The 19286-nt window shown below is 34.5% G+C and overlaps 1 protein-coding gene across 4 annotated transcripts in view; it reads left to right on the top strand.

Annotated features, from left to right (window-relative positions):
- The window catches only part of VPS13C (vacuolar protein sorting 13 homolog C), a 175869-nt gene that overhangs the window by 57538 nt on the left and 99045 nt on the right, over nucleotides 1–19286 (top strand). For all 4 annotated transcript variants that reach the window (XM_028507282.2, XM_028507283.2, XM_028507285.2 and 1 more), the window contains 12 exons: nucleotides 539–731; nucleotides 1729–1843; nucleotides 2475–2611; nucleotides 3561–3684; nucleotides 5012–5129; nucleotides 6087–6216; nucleotides 7025–7103; nucleotides 9439–9578; nucleotides 13050–13203; nucleotides 15175–15254; nucleotides 17226–17285; nucleotides 18683–18845. In XM_028507282.2, the coding sequence (XP_028363083.1) occupies nucleotides 539–731; nucleotides 1729–1843; nucleotides 2475–2611; nucleotides 3561–3684; nucleotides 5012–5129; nucleotides 6087–6216; nucleotides 7025–7103; nucleotides 9439–9578; nucleotides 13050–13203; nucleotides 15175–15254; nucleotides 17226–17285; nucleotides 18683–18845 (1493 nt within the window). The remainder of the gene's footprint in view (nucleotides 1–538; nucleotides 732–1728; nucleotides 1844–2474; nucleotides 2612–3560; nucleotides 3685–5011; nucleotides 5130–6086; nucleotides 6217–7024; nucleotides 7104–9438; nucleotides 9579–13049; nucleotides 13204–15174; nucleotides 15255–17225; nucleotides 17286–18682; nucleotides 18846–19286) is intronic.

The raw sequence follows: 19286 nt of genomic DNA, 5'->3' as shown, positions 1-19286 counted from the left end.
TTTATTTTTTGTATGGCTTTAGGCCCTCCAAATGTAGTGTTATTTAGTGTTAAAGACTGGTTAAGTGAGAAGGTACCGTGAAATTAAATACCTTATTGTTAATGTCACACAGATTCAGTTGTGGAAGAGAAAAACTTGACCCAGGAGAACTGGTGCTTAAGTAGCTGAATGGAAAGCACTAGGAGAAGCAGGGGAGCGTTCAGGGTGATGCAAAATAGGGATATGAGTCTCATGAGTTAAGTGTAATTTGTATTCATGCTACAGTGATCGAAAGTTCTACAGTGTTCTGGAATTGGCTACAGCTGGTTGTTTATGTGGATGACAAGGACAAAAACCAAACCAAAAAAGGAAAAAAAAACCCACCTCAGACAGTGAGGGTTATTGAATTTTAGTCTAGGAAGTATGGACTTCAACTCTGTAATGGGCATGGTCAAGGCTCTCAGTGGGGTATTTTTAAAGGAAAATTTGTGTTTTAAACCATAATATTACAAAGGATTTTGTTTATATCACTTCTTTTTTTTCCTTCATTGGATTGTAGGGTGGAAGCAAAATTAGAACACTGGTACATAACAGGTCTGAGACAGCAGGATACTATACCATCACTTGTGGCTTCAATTGGTGATACTGCATCATCCTTGCTTAAAATTGAATTTGAAACCAACCCAGAGAATAGTACTGCTGACCAAACTCTGGTTGTTCAGTCTCAGCCTGTGGAGGTCATCTATGATGCTGTAAGTGTAAAGAGAAAGTGACTCTTTATTAAACCCATCTTATATATCCGACATATGGCTTTTTTATATTTTATCTTTCATATTTATTTACTTAGAAGCCAAATTCACTAACACTTTTACACTTTTTTTATTTTAAAAGCAGTACATGTTTATCATTTAATTTTGATTTTTATATATACAACAGGTTGTTTTCTGATGCAAGGTATACGTATCTATGCTTATGTCAAATTTTAAAAATCCAATTAATCACTATTTAAAAAGTCTGTGTTTATTGCATCAGCTACTCCCAATTGTTACATACTGACTTTTTATTCAAGTTTATTTTTGCTTATTCTCCTTTTCCCCTCAATGTTTGGAACCAACTCAAAAAGCCTTAGAAGTAATTGAAAGAACTTTATATATTGTTTATATTGGAAGAAAACATCTTTTTGTTGAAAGTGTGGGCTTGCGTTCTGTAATGATAGCTTCATCTTTTACTCATACTCTCTTAACTCATCTCAAGCTAGCCAACAGAATGGGCATGGTTCACTACTCAGTGCATCACTTGCAAGTTGCCCCACCTTGTTGACATCCCAACTTATTTTTACTTTATAGTTTAGAAGTGGGTTCACATCATGGGTACATTCACATTGTTGCACATCCAGTCTCCAGTACCAATTCCATCTTGCAAATGTCTAATTTTTACACTCAAGTTTTGGATGTAAATAAGGGCTCAATAGCTTTCTTATTTCTTTCCAAACTTCAAAGTGTAGGGGAATTTAATTTCAATATAAAGAAGTGGAGTTGTACATTTTAGCCAATTGGAGGCTAAAACCAGAGGTACCATAGAACGCTATTTAAATACTTTCACTATAGAGGGAGATGCAGTAGGGCAGAATGTTTTTGGAGGTACCTCCTCAGTTCAAAGCCCAGTGATTTAGAATTAAGTTGAAAATTTAAAATTTATAATGTAGAAAGTACTGTGTAAAATATCCTTGTATTTTAAATTGCTTTACAGAAAACCATTAATGCAGTGGTTGAATTCTTTCAATCAAATAAGGGATTAGATCTTGAGCAAATAACATCAGCTACATTGATGAAGCTGGAAGAAATTAAAGAGAGAACAGCTACAGGTAAAGAATTTGCCTGTCTGCCTGCACATCAACTAAATACTCAAATCTTTGTGTATTCAAATGTAAATATTGTATTGAAAACAGTATAGGTTGCTTTTTTCTTTGTTTTAAATTCAGGCTATGTTTTACAGTGGAATTGCATTGTGGGTACATGGCTTACCCAAAGTCAAATATACCAGCTATGCTGACTGAGAAAGAGAATAATATGGGGCACAGGTGATTCTCTCAGCCATTACCTTTAAGAACTTGCACGCAAGAATGAGCTTGAGGTGGAAGTGAGTCTCCACTTCTGTCTCAGTTCTTAAGAAACTCTGTGATATATAAGATACATACTTTTGTACAGCATTGCCTCTGAATGGATGCTAATTACTTTATCTGCTTGCTTAACTAAAGCAATAATGAATTATTCCACCTCTGGGTACAGTACTAGTTATGTTGGGTTTGCTGTACTGTGCGAAGACATGATTGATTGTTTCCCATTGACCAGATACAATTTCACTTTACATGCTGAATTGAAAATGTAATCTGTGAGAAGTATCCTTCATAATATGTTTCAATTTATATTCTTGTTAATAATAGGCTTATATATTTCATCTTGACTTTCTTATCTTTCTTTTCTTTTTTTTTTTAGGACTTACACATATTATTGAAACTCGAAAAGTCCTTGATTTAAAGATAAATCTAAAGCCTTCTTATCTAATAGTTCCACAGACAGGCTTCTATCATAAAAAGTCAGATCTTCTCATTTTAGATTTTGGTACATTTCAGGTAGGTACATTTCTGTCTACCCATTTTTGGTCTGCTTGGTACCTAGAAGTGTGATAGTTCATTTTTTCCCCTCAGATTTACTTAAACTTAGACTTATTTCTTCTTAGTATTTTGTCAAGCCTATCTTAGATTGATTATTTTATATATGCTATATGGTTATTAAAAAATAAAAGAAAACCCTAAAATTTTTTATAATGGTAGATGATTTGACCTTGAGTAGTGGATTACTGTTGTCTTTTTGTAATTGGAGAGAGGCACTGATAGTTTTCAAACACTCCCAGGTTTCCAGAGGTTAGTTTCAGAGTGTTACTTGTTAATTTTTATATTTTGATGATATGCACATATGAATATATGTGTGTTAAAGCATGGCCAGCAACTAGATAGAGTAAGAGAACTTAAGATTTTGTTTCGGTATTGAACCTCATAGAAATCAAAGCCCCTGAGAAAAAATGGAGACTTAAAAATATATAGTCCTGAATTAGTTCTTGCTTCTTTAGAAGATGGGAAAGGAAGTAGAGATTGGAGCTGAATTCCAATGGACTAGTTATTCTAGGTATGTAGTGGGGAGAAGAAGGAATAAAACCTGCTATTTCATCTGGAAGAATTTAGGATAGGTGGTTGGGGACCTGGGTCATAAGTGTCAGTAACTCCTGAAAGCCAAGAAGAGTTGCACGTGTAGACAGATTATTTGAGATAGACAGATGTGCAACTGAGTGTTCGTGCAGACGTGCTGAGTAATGTTTTACTCAAACAGAAGACCCATGTAGGCTGAAATATTATATTTGTAATAAATATTTGCAAATAATTACCAGGAAACTAAGTAAAATGTGAATTTATTAAGGGTACTGTTTTCATTTTAGTTCGGTTTTAGGAAAACACAGCTGAAGTATGTTGTTGATTTATGTACTTCTCTGTTAAAAATACTGAGGTGTTTTTCCCTCCATGTTAGCTTAACAGTAAAGATCAAGGTTTGCAGAAAACGACTAATTCATCTCTGGAGGAAATAATGGATAAGGCATATGACAAGTTTGATGTTGAAATAAAAAGTGTGCAACTACTCTTTGCAAGAGCAGGTAATATGTGGCTCAGTTTTTAGGATCTTGAAATTATATTGAGTAGCTTTGGTAAATGTATATATGTGTGCATGTGTATCAGCTCCGGTGAGGTTTTGAACTCAAACAGGAGCCCATTGGTGCAAATCCTTGTCACAGTTACAAATAGAGATTAAAGATTTGGCTGTTCTTCTCAGGGTATGGTACTTGACACCCTTTTAATCTAAGTATAGTCATTGCTTTCTTCTTTTTCTTTTTTGATAATGTGGCTGTGAAACTGCCCAGAACACAAAATGGAAGTTGCTATTGGCTCAGTTCCTCTGCCCCAGTGTGTTGGGGATGTCTCAGTGTTGTTCTCCCTTGCTGCCTTTATTTTTAAATATTTTACTATATTAGCCTAGTCTTTATTTCTGAGAAGTATGGATATAGTCTTAAAACCTAAATGTAATTAAGTTATTTTTCAAAAGCTTTGGTATTTTCTACTGCTTAAGTTAAGATGGCTGTTTCTCTATACTTCTTTAGTTTCTAGAAGCAGTACATATTTCCTAAGTATGCTTGGGTTTATCACTTTGTAGTAGGTCATTAATGGAAAGGACAATGTTTGTTTGTAGAATATACACTTATATCATGAGTAATGAGATTTAAAATGTAATATATAATGTTCTACTTAGTTTTTTTATATTAGAAGCCTATTAATTTGTTAAAGGGAAGAACCTACACAGACCATTAATTTTGTCTTTTCTGTTGTATATACTTAATAATTGCTTGAATTGCAAGTGATAAAAGATATTCAGTCATTGCCATCAGTTAAGATCATGTGTAGGATCCTGTTAGTCATTGGAACGTCTGTTTTGAGGGCCTTACTATTTTAATAAAAGTAATTATTACACTTTTTTGTCCTGAAAACTTTCTTGGTAAAGCTTAGTTTTTCTTTAGAATTGTGTGCTAAACTAGTGTAATTGCACTTAGGAATCACAGAAGCCTTTTTTTCTGTCATTTTTTTTTCTTATTTTTTTACTGCAACAGCCACTCTGATCTCTATAATTTTGTAATCAAGGCAGTAAATTTCTGAGTTTTTTCTGTTGGCTTTAAAATGAAAGCTGTAATAAAAACATTTTTCAAATAAATATTTGAATTACTTTTATATCACAGTCTTTAACTCCTGTCAATTTGTATTTAAAAAATATAGGTTATTTAACTTACATGCTAAAAGAAGTAAATGTTGGCATTCATTGAATATGCTTATTAACTATTTTTAATAAATTAGAGTATTTCCCACAGAATATTTGATGATCTAAAAGTAATTATTTAATAAATTAAAAAGTCATTTATTTTAAATTTTTTAAAGAGGAAAACTGGAAACAGTGTCGATTTCAGCATCCATCAACTATGCATATTTTGCAGCCTATGGATATTCATGTTGATGTGGCCAAGGCGATGGTAGAAAAAGACATTAGAATGGCCAGGTAATGTATGCATGCACTTTATATTATAAAATCAACAAGATGAAATATAGCTGTATGAGTATCTGAATTTTAAGAAAGAAAAGCTAGATTTCTGAAGAACAGAAAGAAATGGTTATTTTACAACAGAATTTTCAAAATTTCAATTTACAGAGTACTTTTGCAGAAAGTTCAATCTCTTGAGGTAGGAACAGCCGATTTGACTCTGTGAACATTAATGATTTGTGCATTGTACAGAAAAATCATTCTTCAGTTTGTGGTTGGGCATCTGTCAGCTACAGCTGTTTGCTGTAGTTAGTTAGGAAGTCAAAGATAAAATGACAACCTGAAAGAGCTTTGTGAGCAGTGAACAGCTGCCACAAAACTATTGAGACAAACAAATCTAGGCAGCTAGGTTGAACAGGGAAGCAGAATAGAAGTAGCTGCTGAAAAGTAAGCAGCTGATGAAAGCACAATAGTGATTCAGCTGTGAGCAAAACAGATGTCCTCAATGGAGTTTAAATTTTAATCAGAGTCGACATAAAATAAACAAGTATAAACATAATGCATCAGATACTAATAAGTGCTATCACAGGAAATAAAGCAAGACAAGGGGATAAAGAGTGGTGGGGAAAATACGCTTTTATGTTTGTAATGAGAAATCTCTGATGCCAGAAATGTTGAAGTATATAGAGCTTTAGGTTTTAAAAAGTAGACAATTGTGTTTGAAAATATTTTCATACAAATTAGTTAAGAAGGATTGGCTCCTTAAGGAGGATGCATTTAAATGATCTGGAAACAGCTTAGGTAGAACTTCCTATTCCCTGACAGTATTGACTAAATGAGGCGTTAATGTCATTACATTAAAACACGTCCAAAGTAAATTTGACCCCATTAGGTAGTCTCTTCTCTAATCTCTTCCCCCTCCCTAATGTAGAGAAATGGAACCTTAAAAACCTTATCATCAAATTGTATTTTCAGATTTAAAGTATCAGGAGGGCTTCCTTTGATGCACGTGAGAATTTCTGACCAGAAGATGAAAGATGTGCTATGTTTGCTTAACAGTATACCCTTGCCACAGAAGTCATCTGTACAGTCTTCTGAGAGACAGGTAAATGGCTATAATAAAGTGCCAGATCTCTTTACATTTGTATTTATGATGAGTTTTGTTTAGTTTTCTGTGAACTGTTTTATTTGTCAATATTTTTAGGATCTGTTTATATTTTTGGTGCACTTTTGAGGTTTAATTTTGTTGATTCTATAAAGAGCTGCATATGACATTGAATAAATAATGACTGCAGCCTATTTTCACTACTGTTTTATTAGAGTGGTGGTAGAAAGTCGGTTTTAGGGAGTCGAACAAAAACAAATGAAAGGAAAAATATCTTTCAAGTTTATGAAATATATTCTAAATAAAACTAGATACAGAAATCTTTATAATGTTGCAAAATAAAATGATTGGTATAAAATTTACTTATATGTTAGACTTAAAATTTCTAGATTACTAATTGTAGTTGAACTTTACAACCTAAAATAAATGTTGGATTTTCACACTTTGAAATGAAATTTGAGAGAGTCAGCTAATGCTTATTCCATTTTCCGGGAACCTGTAATAAAGATGCACTTTATATTGTAATAGGCAGCAACTAAGTGACACAGAATGATAAATACAGCCATCTACTTGAGTTGTACACTGTTTTGCCCTTATAACTGCAGGTAGTAGTCTTAATAATTAGTAAACTCCAATCAACCATTATTTAGTTGATTGCATAATGTACTTTGATGGAAGAGTAGTATATTGTGTGTTTATGTGTCTCTCCATTTCCCTCTGTCCTCTATTAATTTCTCAGTATTTGTGTTAAGTACATTTAATCCTGCTAAATTAGTATGTTAAGAAAACTTTTTGTATTATTTTCTAGGTATCCTCAATTCCAGTTATTTCAGATAGGACAAAAGACCTACTTGGTACATCACTGTTGCTAGATGGAATGGAATCAGGTAAGGAAAGTAATATATTTTTATTAAACCAAACCTATAAATTAGTATGTAGAGCTCTGGTTGGGCAGCTCAATTGGTTGGGGCATCATCCCATGGACCTAGAAATTGCGAGTTTGATCCCCTGTCAAGACACATACCTAGGTTGCGGGTTCAAATCCTGGTTGTCAGGGTGCGTATGGGAGCCAGCCAACTGATGTTTCTCTCTTTTCCTCTCTCTTTTTCTCCTTTCCTATCTCTCTAAAATCAGTGAGAGTATGTCTTCAGGTGAGGATGAAAAAATTAGTATATTGAGATAAAATTTTCAGAAAATAAAGGAATTTTGGAAGTGTTAGAGTAATTTACTGGCTTTAGTTCTAGTTGTTTACTAACCAACAGTGTAACTTTGAGTCACTTTTTCCTTTAAGCCCAAGTTTCTTCCTTTGATTAAAATGATTTTTGTGAATGACAATGCTTAAACATTTGAAATAAGTTACTTTTTTTTGCTCCAATCTGGTACTTGGATGTTCTGGTAATAAATTGGGTTGTCTATGAGTGCTTATATAGGGCTGATGATCACCTTAATATAAAGGAAAAAGGGAGATGAAGAAAAGACTGTCCAAACAAAACTGACTGATGTAACACAAATGTTGGCAAGTGCAGTGTATAATAGAGAAGTGTACCACACACACCTTACCTGGAAAAGGAAACCCTTAACAACTGATGACTACCCTTCAGGATTCTTCCTGGCCCTCTTCCTGGCATAAACTAATTGTGAACATGTTTCAGGCATCACAAGACAGTTTTTTCAGGGTCTTCTTTATTCTTAATATGATGAGTTTCTAGACAGCCTGTCACAAAGTGAGACCCTGGATTTTGATGTTCCTGTAATAATGAAAACACTAATGTCAATTTAGACTTCACCAAAGTTTTATCCATATGCAATCAGATCCCCTGTTAAATATAAAATGACTGATTTTTGTGTCATTAAAGTTATTCTGACAGTGTACAACATAATTTTCCCTTCTTTAGGGATTCTTGGTAAGACTATGTATTATAAGAATATATGTATTACTGTGTTTCCCATGGTGCTCCAGTTACCCAACATGGAGGCAAACAAGAAGGGAGAGTCCTTGGAATGAGAAAAGAAGAGGAGCTCATAGTGAACTTTGTCTAAGTGGTGTCCTCATGCACTATAAACATTTCAGTATCAGAAAACACAACTATATCTAGTGTTTAGCTTAACTCCAGAAACAAATGTGGGGTTACTGTACTCTGCTTAGTTACTGTATCAGTAAATATAAGGTTAGTAAGGGGAGAAATAAATGTAAATTTTAACTATAGAAGTTTCTGATAGTGATTATATTTTATAGTTCTAGGGAATATGAATATATATAAAAAAATCAAAGAATCCATACCCGATTCTTTTCTCTAGCTTTCCCTAACGGATCTTTTTAAATTTTGAACTGGAATGTAAGCTTCAAGAGGACCAGGGTCATGTCTGTCCTTATCACTCTGGTGTCCTTAGTGGCTGGTACAGACTGATACATGACAGATGATAACCCAGTAAATATTTTATTGAATATTGAATGAATGAAGTAAAGTGAAAAAATCAGGGCAGTTTGATTTTATTTATGCTTATCACTTGCCAGTTGAGTTACTTTGTGAGACTTAGAAAAACACTGTAACTATTGGGTTGGACAAAAAGTTCTTGTAGTTTTATTTGTACAATGGCTCTAGTAGTGCTTAGTTGTCTTTAACCTCATTTGAAACAATTTTTTTAGATTGTATTGTGACAGCTGTCATATCAATGTGCATTTAAAAAAACACAATTGGTGAATTTTTGTGCAACCATTATAATATTTAAATAATATTATTGGAAGAAAACATTTTCAGCTATCATGCTTTTTTATTTCGAGAAAGGTAGAAACTCAACAAAATGCAAAAAATTTGTGCAGTGTATGGAGAAGGCGCTGTGACTGATCAAACATGTCAAAAGTAGTTTGTAAAGTTTCTTGGTACTATTGGCATTTTGGCAAATATTTCTTTGCTGTGGGGCTGTGTTATGCATTGGAAGATGTTTAGCAGCTCCCCTGGCCTCTACCCACTAGAAGCCAACAGTGGGAGATAGCTGACATAGTCAAAATACTCAAATCAATAAAGTTGTTGGTGAAAATGAAGTATGTATCTTTTATTTTATGGAAAAAAACTAAAGTTTTCTTGGCAGACCCAAAATATTCTGATTCTGAACATTAGTATTATATCTAATAAATAAATTCCATTTTTGAGAGATTTGAGTGTTTTGATGCAACTTTCAATGTACATTCTCTCAAGTCAAATGAATGTCTTCTTTCTTTAGAGTCCGATGATGAGTATTTTGATGCTGAAGACGGAAACATACAGACTGATAAAAGTATGAAAGGGATAGAAAGAAAAAAAGTTGCAGAGGTCCCAAATGAGGAGCTCATTAATCTTCTACTAAAGTTTGAAATTAAAGAGGTATGCATATTTATTTTGTCTATAAATAAGTGTATTCCTGTTATCACTATCCTTGTAAACTACCTGAAACTTTAAATTATGTAAAATGTGGTGTTCAATCTTCCCCAGTGTTTCTTATTGACTGCCTTCTATTCTAATGTGAGATTATGTCCTAAAATATATAAAAAATGCCAGATTTTTAAAAAAGTTTTTATTTATTTATTTTTTAGAAAAAGGGAAAGGGAGGGAGAGAAACATCAATGTGTGGCTCCCTCTCATGTGCCCCCTACTGGGGACCTAGCCTGCAACCCAAGCTTGTGCCCTGACTGGGAATTGAACCAGTGACCCTTTGATTCTCAAGCTGGCACTCAATCCACTGAGCCACACCAACCAGGGCCCAAAATACCAGGTTTTAATTGTATATACAAATCTAATTACTATTGGTATTTATTTATAGAAAGATATGTTCTGGTACCTTTAGTATTTTTTGACTTCTCTTTTTCCTTCATATTCCCATCCAAAATAGTAGAAAATCCCCTGACTCTAACTTCAGAATGCATTCAACTGATTACTCTTCTCTTCCACTGCTATTGCACTGTCCAAGTCACCATCATCTCTTGCTTGAACTGTTTCAGTAGCTTCTTAACTCTGTTCTCCACATTAGCCAGAGTAGTCCTTTTAAAGTGAAATTCAGATGATGTCATTAGTCTGCTCACAGCCCTTCACTGGCATCCCATCTCACTCAGAGCAGAGGGCTAAATCCTTCCTACAACCTACAAGGCCTTTCATGTGGCTTCTTTGACTTCATCTTCAATTCTTTTCTGCCATGCTCAGTCTACTGCAACTCTGTTACATTCATTCCTTCAGTAATATATCAAATGCCATCATGTACCAGGCATTATTTTAGATACTGGAGCTACAGCAGGGAGCAAAGTTCTTGCCTTATATTGCTTACACTTGCTTTTTGATCTCCCTTAAATATACCAAAGCACATTCTTTGTGCTTGCTGTTTCCTTTGCCTGGAATAGTCTTCCTGCATGACTTAATTCTTTATTTCCTTTAGATAGCAAACTTTGCCATGTATACTGCACACTTTTTGCCCAAATTTTTGAGGGGAGGATAAGGATGCACATTATACATGGGTAGTACTAATTCCACATCTATATAAATGTTTTAAACCCTTTTATTTATGCTTATGCATAAAAAATGTAACTCTAAAAAGCAATAATGATAGCTGTATGCAAAATAATATCCTGGAATACAGTAATTGGTTTTGTTTCTAAATATAAATAAATAAAAAGTTAAATTAAAAAATTAAAATGAAAGATTTTTTCCCAGAAAATTTGGACCAAAAACATGGGTGCACAGTTATACACAAAGAGTGCATTATACATAGAAAATATGGCATTTACTCAAATGCCATCGTATTGAACAGGCCTCACACCCAGCACAAAATAGCAACCTTTATTTTCCTTCACTTTCCCTAGACGAAGGCCTTGTCTATCAGGGTCACTTCTGTGTGTTCAGTGGCTGGCGCAGCCTCATGCATGGTAGATAATGCCCAATTAATATTTTACTGAATATTGAATGAATGAACTATAGTGATAAATAATCAGAATCCGTTAAGAAAAAACATGATAGTACTTTTTGAAATATTTTTCCCACATTGACTTTCTTGCCATTTTAAAGTTTTAAATGTTTCTGTAGTAAAATTTATCAAATCTTGTCTTTATGTCCTAGTTTTAATATATATTTAGAAAATTATTATTTATTGCAAAAATATTTGCTGATGATTTAATAATTTTTATTTCAATGCTTTCATGTAAATCATTGGTATATCTCAAATTTATTTTTGTATATCAGTTCTGTATTGAATATCTTATTGTACTATAGTTTCTGTTTTTCAGTTGTCATTTCTCCTGAATTTTTTAAGTATATAATTTTATCACTGCTAATATTAATTTTTGTTTTCTTTCAGCATTTATATTGTTCTAGTTACTATTGCTGCCTCACAGTTTACCCCAAAATTTAGTAGCTCAAAACAGCGATTTTTTTTGCTCAGTTTTGCTGGTTAGAAATTCTGGAAGGGTGAAACTTAGTAATTTTTCTGTATAGTCTTTCGCATGCTTATAGTCAGATTTGACTGAATGCTGTAATGACCTGAAGTGTCAGAGGGGCTCAGAGGTGGCTCACTCATAGGGCTAGCAGTTGGTACTACTGGCTATTGGCTAGAAGCTCAGCTAGGACTGCAGATTGAAATACCTACTCATTGCCTCCCGAGTAAGGTAGTCTCAGGGTAAATGAACTTTTTGTCTGGCAGCTAGCTACCCTCAGAGTTAACACTCCCAGGTGGGAGTTTCATGGCCTTTTTTGATATTGGAAGTCATTGTGGTATTACTTCTTCATACTCTGTTGATTAAGAGAAATAACAAGCCTGTCTGTATTTAATCCTTACCCAAGGATATGTTTTTATTGATGACACAGAAAGGCAGGGAGGGGGAGAGAGAGGGGTGGAGGAGAGTGAGAAACAAAAGACAGACAGAGGGAGAGAAAGAAGCATTGATGTGAGAACATCAGTTGGTTGCTTCCCATACATTCCCCAGCTGGGGCTTGAACCTGCAACCTAGGTATGTGCCTTGACTGGTAATTGAACCTGCAACTTTTTGGTTTACAGGACAACACTCCAAACGAGTTACCTGGCCAGGTTCAGCCTGCCCAAATTTAAAGGGACAGAGAGCTCCATCTCTTGATGGAATATTAAAGAACTTGCATGTTGTAAAAATTGCCACATATGTGTTTTATTTTTCACCTGCTAAATTTACTGGCTGTCATTTCCAGAATAAATTTGAATAGTTGTATAACAGTGAACATCCTTATGTTGCTTTTTACTTTAATGGGAATGTTTCTTATATCACCAAGCATGATTTCTTTTTTGAGAATCAGGTTTAAGAAAATTAAGGAAGAATCCATACATTCTATTTTTTTTAATAAAATGATTTCCCTTTGTCTTCTCTAAGCATTTTGTTTTTTTTTTAAAGATTTTATTTATTTATTTTTAGAGAGGGAAGGGAGGGGGAGAGAGAGAGAGAGAGAGAGAGAGAGAGAGAGAGAAACATCAATGTGTGGTTGCTGGGGATTATGGCCTGCAACCCAGGCATGTACCCTGGCTGGGAATTGAATCCTGCGACACTTTGGTTCCCAGCCCGCACTCAATCCACTGAGCTACGGCAGCCAGGGTTCTATTTTTACTAAATTAAAAAATATAAATCAATAATGGGTACAAAATTTCCTCATGATTTTTACATGGAAATGTTTATAATAATAGGACTTAATATGGTAATTTCCAGTCATAGTAAATAAGAGGCATAGTAGACAAGTATGATCAAAATTTCTACTATTCTCATGATATGTATGAAGAAGGATTTTGTTTTTATATTTTTCAGTATGATTCAAACTATTTAATCTTTCATTGACTGTCCTGATTTCTTTTAGGTGATTTTGGAATTTAGCAAACAACAGAAAGAAGAAGATACAATTCTAGTATTTAATGTTACTCAGCTAGGAACAGAGGCTACAATGAGAACATTTGATTTAACTGCAGTATCTTACCTAAAGAAAATCAGCTTGGATTACCATGAAATTCAAGGTAGTAGCCATAAAAATGGAAATGATAATAATAATAAGTATAAAACCACTTTTGCGAATCTGAATACTTTCATTTATATAATAATATTTATAATAAATAATAGGTAACACTGTTCTAAGCATTTTGCAAATAATAACACATTTAATCCTTATAACAATGCTATGAGAAAAGCAGTGTTGTTGTCTCCAGGTTCCATATGAGGGGAGTAAGGCAAAATTCTTTATATAATTCATCTAAGGCCATTCATCCTAGCTATTGGCTGAACCCTTGAAAACTGGTCCTAGGGTCTGTATTCTTAATTACTATGGTTTACTTCCTCAGAGAGTCCATATAAATCTCCTTTGTATGGGGAGTATTATTCCCATTTCGGAAAAAATGGTTAAATAAACAGATTAAGTGGCTTACTCAAGATCATGCATCTTTTGAATGGCTAAACCTATAATTTACTTCTGGGCTTATAATATTGAAGTCCTTGTTCTTTCTATTGAACAGGGTTCATGTAAAAGAAGCAGCACCAGGTTATAAAAATGGTGGGACATAAAGTTAATTCTTTCAGAAGTGCTTATAGTTTATTTATTTTAGTATATGCATACATCTTATGTGTGTATGAGATAGATAAATAATGAAAGAATGGGTGAGTCCACAATAATTAAAATTACCTAATATTTTAGTCAAAGATCTATTTTTAATTCTTTCAAAAATATTTGAAATTAAAATAAATCTCAGTTTAGTAGAAAAATGTCATGTACTAATAAGTTTCTATAAGCACTGTGTTAAGATGGAGTTTATGTTACTGTTTTAAGGGAAACCAATACAAATACTGAATAAATTTGGTAGGCTATTTTTTCCTTTAGGGAGACTTAGTTCAAGGGAAATGAGAAGTCTCAGAACAGGAGTTATAGAACTACAAATAATGAAAGATGGATTCAATGGTGGATAAATCACTTCTCCCTCCACAGCTGCTCAAGGTGGTTCCATGGCACATCTACGTAAGGACATAGAAGACATTTGCTAGTACCTGTGGTTTTTAAATTCAGAGAAATTTAACAACTCCATTTCCCTAAAAAACCTTGTTCTATGTAATCCTTCTCTTAGTCTGAACAAAGAAAAATTATGTACATTTTTTAATATGAAGGAAATATTCAAAGAATTTTAGAGTTTAACAGGACATTGCATACATTGTTGTCCAACCTCCTTGTTATATAGTTGAGAAAACTAAAGTTAAGTATTTTTTGATAAAGGAAATGAACTAGAATTCACATTTCTTGATTCTTATACCTTACCAGTGCCTATATGGCCTTAAAAAATCTAGACAAGTTTTGATTGCTTTTTAACACAGGTGTAAAATAAATATGCACATTTCTAAGTTAGTTGGATGACAAAAGTAGGGTAAAGATTTGGATTGATTTATTTCCTCACCAATGATGACCCTAGCATTTAATAATCATGAAAATAAGTGCAGATAGTCTTTTAAAGCCTGGCTCAGTGCTTCATTCTCTCTCTAGTTGGAAGAGTGCAGACTGGATTCTTTCAGGGAGTTGTGCTCTAGATGGGCTATATCCATGGCCAGGGCAGGCAGGGGTGGGAGGAAACCCATGAAAGGACCTCTTGGTCTTATATTTCCAATATTCTGCAAACAGCTACTTCCCACTAATCATATGAGTTAGGTGGCAGATAACTCACCTATCTTTCTAATATAAATCTTCCAAAAGTAGGACATGGAATAAATTAAATAATTGTGTTGGAAAAATTTATTTTTTAATATATTTTTAAAATTTTTAACTTTTTATTGGATTCATTGGGTTTTCACTGGTTAACAAAATTATGGATGTGTCAGGTGCTCAATTCCATAACACATAATCTGCACACTGTATTGTATGTTCACCATTGCAAGTGATAAGACATCCTGAAAATTTTAAACCTAAAAAAGAGCAATTTATTTGAAACACTTTTTCTTTTTTTTAAATCTAGGATCCAAAAAGAAGCCCCTTCACTTGATTAGCTCTTCTGACAAAACTGGATTAGATCTTTTAAAAGTGGAGTATATTAAGGTATGGACCATAGAATGTTTATGTATTTATTAAATACTTCAAGCGGTCCTCTAAAAGGAAAAACATGACAATAGATTACTAAAAGTTTGGGGTGTATATCATAGGTTTTAATACAGGGATATCTACTGTTTCTCTTTCATTCCTACACCACCTTTCTTTTTCACTTAAGTACAAAAGTAGAGTAGGATTTTTACAAAGCCACTGAACACCTTGTCCTGAAAGTTGGAAGCCTGGGTTTTCCCAGCAGCCCTGCTCCTAACTTCTAGAGCATATTCACCTACCTACATTCATTGTAAATGTAGGTTATATTTGGCTGAGTGTCTTGTATCAAAAGGGATAGAGTCAAATTGGATTGGGTTCAGTAGAGAACTGGAAAAATTGGGAAAGGACTCAAAAATTTATCACATGAGAAATGCTGAAGGAAGTGATGGTATTTAGCTTTATTTAAGATTAGTTGATTAGTTTAATCATTGAACACTTTATTGAAATGTCTTTCTGTGTCAGGTTCTGTTAGGTATTTGGGATAGAGAGGTGAACACTAGTAGGGAGAGAGGTAAACAACGATTAAGATATGATGCGATGATACTTCCATGAAGAAGAGCACAAAACATTGTGGGGGCAGGGAGGCAGGGAGGCTGGCCCAGCCAGTGCCTTCTCACGTAAGGTAAAGCTTTGAATTTACTGTGAGTACTACCAAGAGCAGAACTTAAACCAACTAGTCATTGTGATAGGTACTTGATTTTTGATTCAGTATGAAGAGCTCACTAAATCAAAGATTTCTAAATATTGAATTTGTGAGAAAATGAGGTTTTCTCTCACTGAAGATACCATAAAATAGACTTGTCAAAGACTTCATTGTTGGGGACCGCCCTGCCTGGTCTCAGGAAGCTGTAACCCCCCCGTGACTTAGGCTGAGTGAAAGACCTCCGGACCAGGAGCCACTAAGGAGACAAAACTTATTCCCCTGGCATGAATGCTCTTGTTCTGTGTCTGGCCTCCTAGGCTTGATCAGTTAGCCAATGATGGGTAAGATTTCCCACAGAGGGAATCGCCTAAGACAGGCATGATTACTATGAGGCCTCTGGGAAGAGACTCAGGGGCTGTGCAAATGAAGGAGTGATGGACATCAACCCCTGCCCCCTTGGCTTTGTCAAAGCCTGAGTCCTTGTTCTTAGTTGTGAGAAATCCAAGTCTCCTGGCTGCCTTTGTCACCTCTGTTGACTCAGGCCTATGGAAATAACAGAGGGGTGCAGCCCACATCAGAGATGGCGGACCCCAGGGTAATCAGGCCTGGGACATAGAATATGCAAGATCCTGTGAGATCTGTTTGCTGGAGGATGTTATTGAAGGCACAGACAGGAAACCAGAAACAGCCCTTTGGGCCCTGTAGTCCTTTCAAATGATAAAACTCCAAACTCTTCCCAGAATCCAGTGGGGGTTCTGTCAGCATCTTTGAAAGTCACCTATTTCTTTTGATCTTTTCTGCCAGACTGTGAATCCACAAACTAAGTCTATATTCTTAATAAAAACCTGCTTGGGAATGGAAATGGGACTCTCCCCACTAGAGAGAGTGGCCGTTCCGTCCCTACTTCCCCACAGGACCTGGTTGTCTCTGTGTATGTTTTTCTCGTGTTTCGACAAGCCATCCGCAGCGTTCTGCGATCACTGCTGGCCGGTGAGCATGTGGCACTTCATAAGGGATAAAGCATTAACTACTACATGGGCAAGATGAGTTTTAAACCTGACTTTCAGAGTTTATAATTCTGATCCCCAGCTGCATTTTTCCAGAAGTAAATGCTGTCATGCTCTCATATGTGTGAAGAGGACACATTTGTACTATGAAAATAAATTATTTGGATGTGACTCTAAAATGACAATAATATTAAATATATAATGTATATAAAATACAGTTGTAACAATATAAGTTAACTAGAGATCATAAATGATTTATTTGGTATTAATTTTTTTTAGGCTGATAAAAATGGACCTAGTTTTCAAACTACTTTTGAAAAAACTGAACAAACAGTTAAGGTAAGAAATTCTACTAAAATAATATATCCTGTTTGAAAGTAATCTACTCTGCAAGTCTCCAGTATCCTTGAAGGAATGTTGACTGGGTAATTTGATGAAGTAATCAGGGACCAATAAAATTGTAAATTAAACTTACAGATACCTACCTGTGCTCTGTTCATGATTCAGTGTAGTAAAGCCTTTGTTTTGACTTATTATATCACATCCTAATTATTTCTAAAGAAGGAAATGTTATAGATGAGGGAACTTTCCATTTGTGAAGAACAGAGTTTTAATACAGCAGACTAGATAACTGTTGTTTAAGGCAGGGCTGAGGAAGCATGTGAAATACAGGGAGAGATTTTGAGTATTTCTGGGGCCATACCAAGGTAGTTGGGTAGAGGAAGAAGAGGCAAAATGAGTTGTAGGCTACATTATAAAGAAAACAAAAGAGATGAGTTTAGATTACACTTTAGAGAGAGATGAGAATCTGTTATTGTTAAACTTTCTTTTTATAATTTTTATGTCCACTTAAATGTTTTGATGTAATGAAAAGAAATTCTTTTGTATAAACAAAGATTTAAAAGAATTTTGAATTCACTATTAAAACACATACTCTTGAAAGCAATTTATGTTGTTTTCTTAGCTTTCTGGAGTCATTGGTGTAAAAAAATTAATATTTTTTCTGTGTTAAGTATACTTTGGTTTTTATTTAAAGATTTTATTTATTTATTTTTAGAGAGAGGGGAAGGGAGGGAGAAGGAGAGGGAAAGACACATCAATGTGTGATTGCCTCTTACACACCTCTGGCTAGGGGACCTGGCCTGCAATCCAGGTATGTGCCCTGACTAGAAATCAAACCAGCAACCCTTTGGGTCACAGTATGGCACTCAGTCCGTTGAGCCATACCAACCAGGGCTGGTTTTTTTTTTTGATAGGTCCATTATTGTGGTTTTAGAAGATCATTTAGTGATTGAGAACTGATTTATATACTTTTACATTTAAATCTCATAAATGTCAAATTTGAAATCATTCCTTACCTTCTGGAACTTCATATTCTAACCTGTTTTTTTGTAATCATAATAAATATCAGTTGCAGATCCAAAAACCCATAAATATGTTGAATATTGGGTTGACCATGACAAATATATTATAGGCTCCATGATAATTATGGTAGGGAATAGAGTAATTAGGTTAGTGTGATACTCAAATGAGTCCCCAAAGTATGTAGGTGTAGTTTACTCTCTGTATATTCCTATTTAAGGAGTATGTTGTGAATATTCCTAGCCTATCTCTTCCTTCCAAGTTGTGGAAGGCAGTTATGTAAGCCTAGCTAGAGAGGGGCCTTTTGGGTCAGGCTTGAAGGCTACTGGTATAATTGGCCTGGGAAACTAATTTCCTCTTTTAAACATTTCTAGGTGGCTTTTTCATCTTTAAATCTGTTGCTGCAAACACAAGCTCTTCTCTCTTCTATTAATTACTTGACAACCATTATTCCATCAGATAGCCAAAAGATGGGTGATACCAAGGAAGTACAAATTTCAACTGAAAAGCAGCAAAAAAGTTCAGCTCTACAGAAAAGTATGAAAATCAGGTTTTTAAATTTTTTTCTTGTTAGTAAGAGTTTTAGAATTCTAGAAGAGCTTAATGGGTAATCTTAAGAGACCATCTAGTTTAGTCACTTACAGCTATTTTACTCACTCGTTTGCTTTTCTTCAAACTCAATCATTTGAGGGTACCTGATATGTAAACTAAATATAATTAATTCTTTTGTTTTTGAAAATGTCTGGTTTTGTTCTTATATTGGTAGTGGTGGGAGATGACTTTAGGAGGGAAAAGACCTGTATTTACACTGAGTTTTACATACCTTCTTCGTAGCTCCGGAGGGGGCTCCAGAGAGGGTTAGCCTTCCCTGCCATTATACAAATAAGGAAATCAAAATCCAGAAACATGAGGGCAGGGGTGTAGGGTTAGCACGTAATCGGTTAAAAGCCTAGATTTTTTTCTTCTTCTCTTTTTTTT

Source organism: Phyllostomus discolor, chromosome 1 (genome assembly GCF_004126475.2).
Source record: "Phyllostomus discolor isolate MPI-MPIP mPhyDis1 chromosome 1, mPhyDis1.pri.v3, whole genome shotgun sequence".
Classification (NCBI taxonomy): domain Eukaryota; kingdom Metazoa; phylum Chordata; class Mammalia; order Chiroptera; family Phyllostomidae; genus Phyllostomus; species Phyllostomus discolor.
The sequence above is the reverse complement of the archived record's forward strand: the minus strand, read 5'-3'. Positions and strand labels throughout refer to the sequence as shown.